The 14310-nt window shown below is 43.8% G+C and overlaps 1 protein-coding gene across 1 annotated transcript in view; it reads right to left on the reverse strand.

Annotated features, from left to right (window-relative positions):
• Window positions 1-7008: 7008 nt before the first annotated feature.
• Window positions 7009-14310, reverse strand: part of kmt2a (lysine (K)-specific methyltransferase 2A) — a 53677-nt gene continuing 46375 nt past the window's right edge. Inside the window, 8 exon segments of the mRNA XM_070433937.1 lie at window positions 7009-11703; window positions 12040-12169; window positions 12367-12450; window positions 12681-12785; window positions 13327-13501; window positions 13671-13745; window positions 13973-14151; window positions 14237-14305. Coding sequence (XP_070290038.1) covers window positions 11428-11703; window positions 12040-12169; window positions 12367-12450; window positions 12681-12785; window positions 13327-13501; window positions 13671-13745; window positions 13973-14151; window positions 14237-14305 — 1093 coding nt within the window. The 3' untranslated portion in view covers window positions 7009-11427.

The raw sequence follows: 14310 nt of genomic DNA on the forward strand, positions 1-14310 counted from the left end.
AACAGCAGAGGTGTATTTGGAGGGCGAGTTAGGTTAGGATGACATCTATGAGGGTGCCCGTGTTTACGGATTTGGAGTTGTACCTGGTAGGTTATTGATATTTTGTGAGATTTGAGGGCACAAGCTTAAATTGTAGGATGGCCGGAGTTGATGTCGGAAGTTTACATACACTTAGCCAAATACATTTAAACTCAGTTTTTCACAATTCCTGAATTTAAATCCAGGTAAAAGTTCCGTTTTAGGTCATGTAGGATCACCATTTATTTTTAGAATGTGAAATGTAAGAATAATAGTAGAAGAGAATTATTTATTTCTTTCATCACAATTCCAGTGGGTCAGAAGTTTACATACACTCAATTAGTATTTGGTAGCATTGCCTTTAAATTGTTTAACTTGGGTCAAACGTTTCGGGTAGCCTTCCACAAGCTTCCCACTATAAATTGGGTGAATTTTGGCCCATTCCTCCTGACAGAGCTGGTGTAACTGAGTCAGGTTTGTAGGCCTCCTTGCTCGCACACACTTTTTCAGTTCTGCCACCAAATTTTCTATAGGATTGAGGTTAGGGCTTTGTGAGGGCCACTCCAATTCCTTGACTTTGTTGTCCTTAAGCCATTTTGTCACAACTTTGGAAGTATGCTTGGGGTCATTGTTCATTTGGAAGACCCATTTGCGACAGTTTTAACTTCCTGACTGATATCTTGAGATGTTGCTTCAATATATCACATAATTTTCCTACCTCATGATGCCATATATTTTGTGAGTGCACCAGTCCCTCCTGCAGCAAAGCACCCCCACGCTTCACGGTTGGGATGGTGTTCTTCGGCTTGCAAGCCTCCCCCTTTTTCCTCCAAACATAACAATGTTCATTATGGCCAACAGTTCTATTTTTGTTTCATCAGACCAGAGGACATTTCTCCAAAAAGTACAATCTTTGTCCCCATGTGCAGTTGCAAACCGTAGTCTGGCTTTTTTAATGGCGGTTTTGGAGCAGTTGCTTCTTCCTTGCTGAGTGCCTTTCAGGTTATGTCAATATAGGACTCGTTTTACTGTGGATATAGATACTTTTTGTACCTGTTTCTCCAGCATCTTCACGAGGTCCTTTGCTGTTGTTCTGTGATTGATTTGCACTTTTCGCACCAAAAGTGTTCATCTCTAGGAGACAGAACGAGCCTCCTTCCTGAGCTGTATGACGTGTGTGGTCCCATGGTGTTTATACTTGCATACTATTTTTGTACAGATGAACTTGACCTTCAGGCGTTTGGAAATTGCTCCCAAGGATGAACCAGACTTGTGGAGGTCTTGGGCTGATTTCTTATATTTTCCCATGATGTCAAGCAAAGAGGCACTGAGTTTGAAGGTAGGCCTTGAAAATACATCCCCAGGTAACCTCCAATTGACTCAAATGATGTCAATTAGCCTATCAGAAGCTTCTAAAGCCATTACATAATTTTCTGGAATTTTTCAAGCTGTTTATAAAGGCACAGTCAACTTATTGTATGTAAACTTCTGACCCACTGGAATTGTGATACAGTGAATTATAAGTGAAATAATCTGTCTGTAAACAATTGTTGGAAAAATTACTTGTGTCTGCACAAAGTAGATGTTCCTAACCGACTTACAAAAACTATAGTTTGTTAACAAGAAATTTGTGGAGTGGTTGAAAAAGGAGTTTTAATGACTCCAACCTAAGTGTATGTAAACTTCCGACTTCAACTGTACATTTGATATGAGTAATGTAAGATATGTAAACATTATTAAGTGCCATTATTTAGAGTGCAATGTCTAGAAGTGACCTAGTGATCCATTTATTAAAGTGGCCAGTGATTGGGTCTCAATGTAGGCAGCAGCCTCTCTGAGTTAGTGATTGCTGTTTAGCAGTCCGATGGCCTTGAGACAGAAGCTGTTTTTCAGCCTCTCGGTCCCAGCTTTGATGCCCCTGTACTGACCTCGCCTTCTGGATGGTAGCGGTGTGAACAGGCAGTGGTTCGGGTGGTTGATGTCGTTGATGATCTTTTTGGCCTTCCTGTGACATCGTGTACTGTAGATGTCATGGAGGGCAGGTAGTTTGCTCCTGGTGATGCGTTGTTCAGACTTCACCACCCTCTGGAGTGCCTTGCGGTTGAGGGCGGTGCAGTTGCCGTGCCAGGCTGTAATACAGCCTGAGAGGATGCTCTCATTTGTGAATCTGTAAATGTTTGTCAGGGTTTTGGGTGACAAGCCAAATTTCTTCAGCCTCCTGAGGTTGAAGAGGCGAAGTTGCGCCTTCTTCACCACACTGTCTGTGTGAGTGGACCATTTCAGTTTGTCTGTGATGTGTACGCCGAGGAACTTAATACTTTCCACCTTCTCCACTGCTGTCCCTTCGATGTGGATAGGGGGGTGCTCCCTCTGCTGTTTCCTGAAGCCAACGATCATCTCCTTTGTTTTGTTGACTTTGAGTGAGATGTTGTTTTCCTGACACCACACTCCGAGTGCCCTCACCTCCTCCCTGTAGGCTGTCTCATTGTTGTTGGTAATCAAGCCCATTATTGTTGTGTCGTCTGCAAACTTGATGATTGAGTTGGAGGCGTGCATGGCCACGCAATCATGGATGAACAGGGAGAACAGGAGGGGGCTGAGTACACACCCTTGTGGGGCCCCAATGTTGAGGGTCAGCGAAGTGGAGATGTTGCTTCCTACCTTCACCACCTGGGGAGGCCCGTCAGAAAGTCCAGGACCAAATTGCCTAGGGCGGGGTCGAGACCCGGCCTCCAGCTTGATGATGAGCTTGGAGGGTACTATGGTGTTGAATGCGGAGCTGTAGTCAATGAACAGCATTCTTGCATAGGTATTCCTTTAATCCAGATGGGATAGGGCAGTGTGCAGTGTGATGGCGATTGCGTCGTCTGTGGACCTGTTGGGGCGGTATGCAAACTGAAGTGGATGGCCGGTAAGGTGGAGGTGATATGATCCTTGACTAGTCTCTCGAAGCACTTCATGATGTCAGAAGTGAGTGCTAGGGTACAGTAGTCATTTAGTTCAGTTATCTTTTCCTTCTTGGGTACAGGAACAATGGTAGCCATCTTGAAGCATGTGGGGACAACAGACTGGGATAGGGAGCGATTGAATATTTCCGTAAACACACCAGCCAGCTGGTCTGCACATGATCTGAGGACGCGGCTAAGGATGCCGTCTGGGCCAGCAGCCCTGCAAGGGTTAACACGTTTAAATGTTTTACTCACGTCAGCCATGGAGAAGGAGAGGGGGGGGGTGCAGGCAATGTTAGCGGGCCGCGACGGTGGCACTGTATTATCCTCAAAGCGGGCAAAGAAGGTGTTTAGTTTGTCTGAAAGCGTGACGTCAGTATTCGTGACGTGGCTGGATTTCTTTTTGTAGTCCGTGATTTCCTGTAGACCCTGCCTGCATACGTCTCGTGTCTAAGCCATTGAATTGCGACTCCACCTTGTCCCTGTACTGGCATTCGCTTGTTTGATTACCTTGCGGAGGGAATAACTACACTGTTTATATTCAGACATATTCCCAGACCTCTTTCCATGGTTAAATGCGGTGGATCGCGCTTTCAGTTTTGCGCGAATGCCGTCATCCATCCACGGTTTCTTGTTAGGGTAGGTTTTAATAGTCACAGTGGGTACAACATCTCCAATGCTCTTCTTTATTAATGCACTCACCGAGTCAGCATATAGGTTGATGTTGTTCTCGGAGGCTGACCGGAAACATATTTCAGTCCGCGTGTTCAAAACAATCTTAAAGCGTGGCTTCCAATTGGTCGGACCAGCGTTGAATGGTTCTCGTCACTGGTACATCCTGTTTGAGTTTTTGCCTATAAGACGGAAGGAGCAAGATGGCGTCGTGGTCGGATTTGGGAGGGCGGGGAGGGCTTTGTATGCATCATGGAAGTTGGAGTAGCAGTGGTCGAGGGTGTTGCGCATGCGCGTAGCGCAAACAATATGCTGGAAGAATTTAGGTACACTTGTTCTCAAATTTGCTTTGTTAAAATCCCCAGCTACAATAAATGCAACCGCAGGATGTATGGTTTCCAGTTTGCATATAGTCCAGTGAAGTTCCTTGATGGCCATCTTGGTGTCTGCTTGAGGGGGAATGTACACAGCTGTGACTATAACTGAGGTGAATTCTCTTGGTTGGTAAAATGGCCGGCACTTGATTGTAAGGAATTCTAGATCGGGTGAGCAGAAGGACTTGAGTTCCTGTATGCTGTTATGATTACACTATGAGTCGTTAATCATAAAGCATACACCTCCGCCCTTCCTTTTCCCAGAGAGGTGTTTATCTCTGTCGGCGCGATGCATGGAGAAGACCCGGTGGCTGAACCGATTAATCTTCCACTTCTCTTCTAACCCCACCTTTATCCGCTTCACCTCCTTCTCCTTCATTTCCCTCCTCTCTCTCAACCTCCAGTTTAAAAAGCTCCAATTCTTTCTCTTTCTTATCCTCACCCTCTCTACTTACATCTTCTCCTCCATATCCAGCTTCACACACTCCACCTCGTCATTCCATTTCTCAAACTACTCCGTATCTCCACTTTGTTCTCTCTTCTTTTCTCCCTCTCTTTTGCCTCTCATCTTCTATCCCTCCAACTCCTTTCTTCACCTCCACCTTTGCCTTCTCTTCCACATCGGTTTTCATTCTGACCATCTCCTTTTCTTTCTTTTTAATAATTTCTCCTGTTCTTGTCATTTTCCTCCATCTCTCATCCACAGTCAACCTTTCCCCTATTTTATTCCTCTTCAACTTCTCTTTCTCCCTGTCCGACTCCAACTTTTCTCCAGTTTCTCTTTCTGTCTATCCAGACCCTTGTCTTTCATAACGACCTCCTCCCRCTTCTTCTCCACTTCATTGTCCTCCTTCCTCACCCTCTGTTTGTCCTTCTCTGCATTGCCTCCTCTTTCCTCTCAATCTCCCCTTCCCTCTTAATTTCCTCCAACACCTCTTGTATTTCGATCTTCTCTCCCTCCTGGATTTTCTCCAGCAGTCCATAGAGAACTTTTACAGTCTTTCATCTCTGCATCCACACTCTCCTTAASTCTATCTCTCCATTTCTTTCCTCCAGCTCTCTCGCTCCATCTGAGGAGTTGACTGGAAAAGCAATGAGAATGTGAATTAAGCTTTAAAGGTAGAGGCACGCTAGTATCAGTGGGGTGATCTGGTTAGCTGATCTGAGGAATCCCAGGTCTGGGAAAAGAATATCTAGTGAAATGTGATCTGCTCAATAAGAGAGCTGCTAGCAGGAATATATCTGAGGTGCCACCTGTTGTGTCCTGGAGCACTAAACCCAAAACACTGCCTATTATTTCTATAACACAAACTGCTTCTCAGTTGACCAAATATGGTTATCTGCTACTACACATTTGGAACTTGCATTACAATGGAAGTATTTATGACCTAGATTTGTATTCTGAATTGACAACTTAATTTTGGCTTTGTTATAGTTTGGGTTACCCTGCTGCCTTCAAAATAGGTTATGTGAACTGAGGAAATCAAGTTGAGTTAGCAAACTAGATAAACTTAATACGTCACACTTTATATCAGTGGGATATGCTTTTTACAATAGGGTACTATGGGGTTCATAAACATAGAAATTGAGAACTGAACAAGGAGTGACACAGATCTGGCCACGGTTTCCCAAAAGCATCTTAAGGCTAAATGCATCATTAGAACCGTTGTAGGAGCATTGTTCAATCTCCGAGCGGTTTCCAAAAACCATAGTTACTAAAAGTGCACTTAAACTCTCGATATTTACCGACTGCCTCGGTAACCCACGGCTAAGTGGGTTAGATGTGTTCTTTCCCTATCGTGTCACTTTATACACAGAAGATCTCCGCTAAACATAAACAGCTCTATTCTATTTGCCTCTCTGTGACCGATAACTTCAGAACGAAGTTGACTACAAATACAGTTGCCATTGTCTTTGCAACTGAACAAGCGAAGGTTAAAAATATGTTAAAAAGAAAATGGTCCTATAGGCACTGAGCACACAAAACATTATGAACACCTGTTCTTTCCATGACAGACTGACCAGGTGAATCTAGGTAAAAGCTACGATCCCTTAMTGTCACTTGTAAAATCCACTTCAATCAGTGTAGATGAAGGGGAGATAGATGTTTAAGCCTTGAGAAAGGGATTGTGTGCGCACCATTGAGGGTGAATGGCAAGACAAAATATTTAACTGCCTTTGAACGGGGTATGGTAGTAGGTGCCAGGTGCACCGGTTTGTGTCAAGAACTGCAACGCTGCTGGGTTTTCCATGCTCAACAGTTTCCCGTGTGTATCAAGAACGTTCCATCACCCAAAGGACATCCGGCCAACTTGACACAACTGTGGGAAGCATTAGTCAACATGGGCCAGCATCCCTGTGGAACGATTGACAGTTTGTAATCTATACCCTGACAAATTGAGGCTTTTCTGAAGGCAAAAGGTGGTGGGGAAACTCAATGTTAGGAAGGTGTTAATGTTTTGCACAGTGCATTTCAAAAGATAGAAATCAACTTCATGTTCAGTCAATTTAGTAATTTGTAGGGTAATCGGTCTATATTTTGACTGAATTTTTTTCATCGTGTGTAAAGTGCCAAATGAATGCGATTTAGTGCCTCGGAGTAAGCATTCGAATAAGCCGCCTCAATAGTTGTAGTCATAAGGTGATCTCTCTAGGAGCCGATCCGTCATCAGTATTGTAAAATAATTACAACGTTAACGTTAAGATTTGAATGGCGAAATCTGATCAGAGAGCAGCACTGCCTTTCTTTCGATCCCATCAGTATCTACATGCGCCAAACGACACTTAGCGAACGCGCTTTCTGCGTGGTGTTTTGGAAAACGCGTGTTACGTCTTCGCCCGTTGTAGGAACAATGCACTGTTAAACATTTGTAAGCATACGTGGCATCACTATCGGGAAACCTAGCCCAGCATGTTATCACTAACACATACCAATATGTGGACTATATTCTAGGTTGACAGAGAACAAGTTACAGAAACGGAGACGGAGCCTTAAGAAAGAGTAAACGAGACATGTTTATTATTTAAACTATCACTTAAATAAAAAAAGTGCATAGAAAATAAACATGATTAGAAACTTTTCTTTTTACAGTTATGTACAATTGTGTTTCCTAATTATACATTCAACCTTAAGTAGTTTGTGGTTTACTATTGTGGTTTAACTTTCCTTCATTTCTGTGACAGATGAGAGAACACTGATGTACAACTAATAGGGAAAAATATTATTATCATCATCATCATTATTCTCATGGAGTTCAGGAGGAAGTGTTAATAAGACAAAGGTATATTCAAGGCATAAGAAGAGCCGTTTAACCGTTTCCAAGTCCTACCGCCAACTCCCCTTGATGCCACGTCCCATCTCAGGCTGATACGTTCTATACACAAGGAACAATTATAAAATTACAAATACAGTTAAGTATTTTTCCCAACTTCTTTCAAGCAGGTTCCGGCAACTACCGTGACCTGTAAATTCATGGATGTTCCAATACACAAAATAAATAAATAAAAACGCATCATCATCATCACGTTCTATAAAACAATACATGATAAGTACAACCAAAGCTTCCAAAGAGAGAGGGGTGGTAAGGGAGACATGGAAGACTGTAAAATAACATTTTGGTGGGATTCGTTTTTTTTCCTGGTCTCCACAAACTCAACTCAATTATACCACCATCAAGTAAGCAGTCTAAAATCCCTGTTAAGAATTTACAAAGAATAAAAACATTCACGACAACAACCAAACACTAAAACAAAATGGCCGACTTCAAGAAGTTCACAACCACGTTATACATCTTATTACATAAATACTGTTTCTTTTCGGGAAGGGAAAAAAAAAAAAAAATGAAAGAAACTGCAATGCTCCTGCCAATGGAGCACACACAGGCACAGGGAAACTGGTATTGGACATCAATATACAGAAGATGATGTACGTTAGTTATTCTAAACTGATACTGTAACACAAAACCATTATAGAGTACATTGAACATAGCTATTAACCATTATAAACCTGCTGTTTGCTACTGTAACTAAGTTTGTCTGTTCATTCCGTATATTGTATAGATACTGAAGTACATGTTACTATTTCTGTTTCGGTATATGTTTTTATGTATATATAGCATAATTACAAGTGAAGGAAGGGGGCCACTGGTGTGGCATGGTATTATGAAGTCCAAGAAACAACGGAATCTATCTGCCATTTAAAAACACTTGACTAATGGGTTGTTGTTCACCAAGTACTGAAACATCACACTTTACTGCTATGGATCTGTAGAGGAGTCAGAGACGGAGCCTTTGGGATTAGTAAAAGGATTACCAAAGCTATCTTTGAAGTCTTTGTTTATTCCGTGTGCCCTTTTGACGTTAAACTAGAAAGCCGTCCCTCAATCTTTTCCCCCCTGAAATGAAACAAACAAACAAACTGTCCTGTGAGCTCATCTTCCCAGTCTTTTTGTGGGTTCTTTTTAACTCAAAAACAAATCGTGGTTGATACCAGAAATCACCACAATTCAGTTTTTGTATATACATTCATTAAAGACCTAGCAGCAGAATTCAGCATGACCCTGTGCCTCACCCTAAGGCTAGCCAGGATGGGAGGACAGCGAGAGCTGAACCAAAACGGTATCCCTGAATTAGCTGGCAAAACCCAGGCTGCAAGGTGGAGTGTTCACTGTTGGCCTCCAGAGTGGTCCCTGCACTCTGAACGTCCCTAACACACTTGGGAGAAGGTCGAGCAGAAGTGCACTTTCCTGGGGGCCACAATTCCTAAGGGAGCTTACAAACAGTACCTGTGCTTGTGGTTTTTAAAAACATTAGGAACCCATTGTGTTTACAATGAGTAGAAAGTCATTTCCCATGTTAAGTCAGTGCCTGTCACCAGTGCAATGTGTTGGCAAAGTTATGGTTTCACTTCACAGCCTGGGCAGGGTAAGGGTTGGAGAGATTCTGCGACGGCCTTACAAGATATAAAGTCAACAGACTACGAGGAAAAACGGATGACAAACCAAAAACATAACAAAAAGGTCACTGGCCTGAAGTGGCTCGCTATAGGACAACTGGAGCCAGAGTTGCACAAAGCAGCAATTTGGTGAGCTTCGTTCGAGGAAATATATGCCTGTCATCAACCTATCCACTTTCTGTACCCAATGTCCCAATTCTCACCAAAACCGGGACTACTTCTGTCAATCTACTACTGTTACATTTACAAGTCACAGAGTTCGCCAAACGAAGCGTGCTCAGTTACAACAAATGCAAAGCAAGACTCTTAACAGAGGTTGAATTGTGGCCAATGGTAACGGTTAGCCTCTTCTAACCTTTCCTAACGTCATCAGCTTCTACCGAGCTTCTAAAAAGCTTTCCATGTGTAGCCTGTCATGTAAACGCCACGAAACAAACGCCGGACTTCACGAGGGAGTCGAGTAGAAACACGACAAAACATTGACAGTATAAACATGAAGGCAACACTTCCATTTGGGGAATCTTGGAGCGCTGATGTGGCTATGGGCGTTAAGCCGTGTTATGTCCTTACAGTTAGCTGATTTTGGAGCGCGTTTGATCCCAAAAGGGAGACGTTGAAATTTGTAGAGACATTTTGTTGAAAAAAGCTGAACGTGAACGAATTGCGCACGGTGAGACGGCCCAGGTCTGAATGGCGCCTCAGCGTGGTGTGTGGAATTAAGGCTGGAAAAAAGGAGATATCAGACAGCTATTCCAAAAGATGAACACTAACAGACTCCATCAAGGGCATATAATAATGCCATGCTGCTAACATGCAGTCAATGGAAATGTCCTTGATTGACAAATAGAGCTACTGGTGGACTGGGCTCAGCGGGGAGCGACAGCTTCAGTCTTTGGAATCCAAAAAGAAACATTCAGGCTACAAATAAAATTAAAACGGCAACAAAAAAACAGCTTTGAAAAAAGGCAGCTCAATAAAAATGTAGAGACCAAGCATTAGTGTTTGTAAACCTCTATTTCCTACAAAAATGGCAATAAAATAAATACGATTTCTTAAAAATATAAATACTATTTATAACATTAAGTGCTATTCACTAGTGAGTGCTTTTTAGTCGTTTGTATAGAAAAATATATATATTATTTACATTCTCAAAGCAAGCATGATATTTTTCTGCCCATAACAAAAAAAGGGCCAGAAGAGACAAGACTTCAAATGACCCGATTCGAAAATGAAATAAACAATTCCTTTGCAACAGTAATTCAGGAAATAGGCCATAATTTCAAACTTCAAATGGGCTTAAGGGGAAATCAGATTTAGGGGGATGACGTTTGGTTCTCATCGCTGTAATTCCGGACTCTGTTCTAACCAAATTTCTAATAAAAGACATAACGAGTGCATACCTGCGATACAAATAGATGGCTCAGTCTATCATTTTTCCTACACAAAACCAACAATAACATTTACTACAGCAAAAAAAACGAAATAAAAAGTTAGTCCCTCAACTGTCAGTCCACCAGAATCTCAGTCTAGCTTGCTAGTCACGGCCACGACAATGTAATGACCGCCACCCGACTACGTGTCTGACAATGACTCTGTACAAGTACAGTCGCGCTTAACAATAATATACAAATTTAAAATAAATAAATCTACAGGCTTCTTTCTTTCCCTCTGTCGTTTCGACCCCCTCTAGTGTTTCTCTTCCTAACACATCTTGCGACTTGTTGCTCTGGACAGGCATAAGAACTATTTACAGTGTCTTTGAATACACAGCGAAGCAGCCCAAGCAAAGCTTTATGTTATTGCGGCTACTCCGAAGGCTGCACAGGATGCACATTCCGACAGGCAGATGTGTATAAACAGATGAGGCCAAGAGAAAAGCGCCCTCTGATCAGTTCTAATACGTCCTCGTTCTATTTCTAAAATGCAGAGAAAATTCCCTTCCACAAATTGCACTTTGGTGTGTAAAATGGAACTCTTACAAGGTGGCAATTCATTTTTCATTTTTCTGTGTGCACATAATCAATGGATTCTATGCTCACACAGAATTGAGATATCATCTCTAGAAAAATAATGTGAGGTGATGTTAAAATTCAGAACAAAAAGGGCAATTTAAAATCTTTTTGAATCATTCAGAGACAGAAAACGTTGAAAATTGCTAATCTTACACAGTTACCATTTCCTTTGACTTCTCAGAGTCCGAAAAGTAAACAAAAACAACCAGAGGCACAATAATAATTTGTTCTCTTTCAAAAACAGAGCTCGTATCGAACTTAACCCGGTCTGTAACACGCCTCTTTCTGCACAAGCCGTACAGCAAAAAGGGAGGGCAGTACTGGAAGCATCACTTTGCTCTCTAAGACCTGGCATTGCATGGATGGCGCCACGCTAGTCGAGGCGACTGCTTCGGCAGAGTGGGAGAAGGACCGCTAACGCCACTACCATCGCACGGCAGAGTGGGGGGCTAGTTGAGGAACTTGCGGCACTTCTTGGTTCCACAGTTGCATGGAAGCTTATTGCCCGGTTCCTCGATGGGGAATTTGTAGTCGTAGGTGAGCTCCTCGCCGCGGTAGATCTTGCGCGTGGCAAATATGACGATGTGCTTCTGCCCGTCCACGTTGATGACACGCGAGTAGCAATTGGGCTCGCACGAGTGGTTGATGAAGCGGGCGGCGTTTCCGTGCACGGTGGCGTCCACCACTTCGTAGTCGTCGATGCGGAACATGTAACAGCCAACGCCCTGCAGAGGGAGGGACAGGAGGAGAAGAGAGTGAGACGCCATTGGCTGAGGATTGCATTATCAAATGACTAAAAGATCCTGACTGGTTAATGCTGTTGCCACATGAAAACCACATTCAGCAGGGACCAACATTATAGAACATTCAGATAGAAATACCTTTATTATGCAGAACGTCTCTCTCTGACAAGTAGAATAAGGACTCACGGAAGTTCTTTTCATGACATTTCTATCTGCAACGTTCCACAACGTTTGCCTAACGAAAGTGACCCTTGTTCAGACTCAAAGCGAATGAGCACAGAGGACTGTGCCCCCTTGACGCCCGGCTTCTCTTCTCACCTTGCCGTCGTAGTACTTCTCCCGTTTGTCGGTGAGGACAGAGCGGATGACGTTGCCCGAGTACTCGATCACCATCTCCCCCGCRTCGATGCTCCTCTTGCAGAACAGACCTCGGCCGTGTATGGCTGACCTGTGAGGGGAGGACACACATGGGCTCAGTGACAACTGGTTCAACAAAGGGTTTCCCGCTTTTAAACCCCACTCTCTGGAACAAGGACGTAGCTACAGCAAAACTACGGTAGTAGTGCCTCTTCTTGTTAAAACCATTCCACTGAATTTRGATTTGTATCACGTAAAAAAACGTCACGTAGCCAGCGTCTTCCTAACCTGAACACCCCCACCGCCTCCTTGGACGTTTTCTTCAGGTGTCGGAACCTCATGGGCATGGGGAGGTCCATGCTGGTGGCCCGGCTGAAAAACAACAGTAGCAGTGTGTTACGAGTTCCAATGAAGGAAGGATGGTCTACTACCACCGTGAGGCGCCAACAGGTGRATACAGGGACGTGAACAGAAAACCAAGACGACAGACTACAAGTCCATTGTAATGATGATACGGACAATAAAGAAATAATCCATCGTGATTTTCTGAAGTAAAAAATAAACTAAAAACAGGAATTGTGTAACAGGGCGGCGTGACTCACCGAGCAGACTTGAGCTGCACCTCCTCGTCCTCCTCGTGGGGGTTATACTCGGGAGGCTGGCGGTGCTTGGAGGCCAGGAAGTTGAACATGTCAAACACAGACCTCCTGCGGCGAAGGCAGATGGAGCAGACACACAGGTCAGATGGCGCAAGAAAACACAACTCAATGACGCAGACTCTCTTAACCCTAGGAAGGACCTCTCCCAAATAGTGACTTGAGATCTGTTAAGGAAGATGCACAGTTATCCGCTCCAAAACATCCGTTAAGAGAGCCAGTGTACAAACGGCTCACTACATATTAATTGCTGAAGTAGAATGCATAGATCTGAATTTCTTCAACAATCAAACGAAAACTAAGAGAGACCTGGGTCCAGCTACATAAAAAATACACTTTAGAAGTGCATCCTTCCTGAACTAATCAATGATTAGACATGATTCATCAGGTGAACGCAAGGTCTCCGCCACATGGTCTTCACCTGTCCAGTCATGACTCAGTGATGACTTTAAGGAAAGGATGACGGCAGGATGCACATGGACGCTGATCCAGGCAGGAGAAGGGACCTCGTTATAATAATACATAGAAGAAAAGACAGTACATTTGTCTGGATACTAATCCTATGCCTTTAAGTGTTGGAAGAGGGCTGTACCTGTGGTGGAGCTCGGCGCGTGCCGAGCCGTGGGGGTTGATCGGGGGCTTGTCGGCCTCCTCGGGCTTGTGGAAGCGGAAGCGGTAGCTGCGACAGTGCCTGGAACCATACAGCTGCTCCAGCAGGAACACCACAGCATCGTGGAGGACCCCCAGCATCCGCAGACCGTTCACTCCTGAGAGGGAAAAAAAGAACGATTGAGAGAAAGAATGAGAGAGAGAGAACAAAGGAAGGAGTCGAGGGGTACAGAGGGGGAAAAAAAAGTTTGTGATGAGTGACCGTTTCATTCTTCAAAAGAAATGAACCGGCACAAACAAAATAAAATCTGATACGTGGTACTTTACCTTCAAAGGAGAGCTCTTTGAGTCTGGCGTTGGAGCGGGCCTCCTGGACTTTATCTGTCAGGGATTTCCAGGCCTCTGTGGGTCAGAGGGAGAAGACAAGACAGGTCAGCTTAGTATCTCATAACAGTGTTAGTATTAAAGTACACATTTAGTTCTTAATCTGTACGAGGATTTGGAAATAAGAGACCTTGACTGTTACACATTCACTTCAATAACTTTAGAGCTATTTTCTACCATTGAGCGTCATAACCATGCTGCATGGAAACACAGAGCAAGAGGATAAGGACCAGGACTTCGGATACCTTCGATACTCTCGCAGCGGATCTGGAAGCCATCGTCGCTGCAGATCTCAAAGATGAGTCCCTTCTTGGGCTTGCTGTCCACAGAAGAGTCCCTGCGGCAACCCTCCTGGTCAGGGGTGGCCACCAGTAGAGAGCCAGCGGTGGTCTCGCCTTTCTCCTCAGGGAACTCACTGGTTTTACTGGTTAGAGCAGGAGAAACATTACCCATTGGACATATTAATAGTATAGAAAAATGGAAATGGGTGACAAGCTTGCATTACTTACCTTTTGCAGGTGCCCCTGTCTCTGGGCTTGCCTGTGTCCATGGACTCAGGAGAGACTGGCTCTCTAGAGCTGCA

This window comes from Salvelinus sp. IW2-2015, linkage group LG22 (assembly GCF_002910315.2).
Source record: "Salvelinus sp. IW2-2015 linkage group LG22, ASM291031v2, whole genome shotgun sequence".
NCBI classification, from domain to species: Eukaryota; Metazoa; Chordata; class Actinopteri; order Salmoniformes; family Salmonidae; genus Salvelinus; species Salvelinus sp. IW2-2015.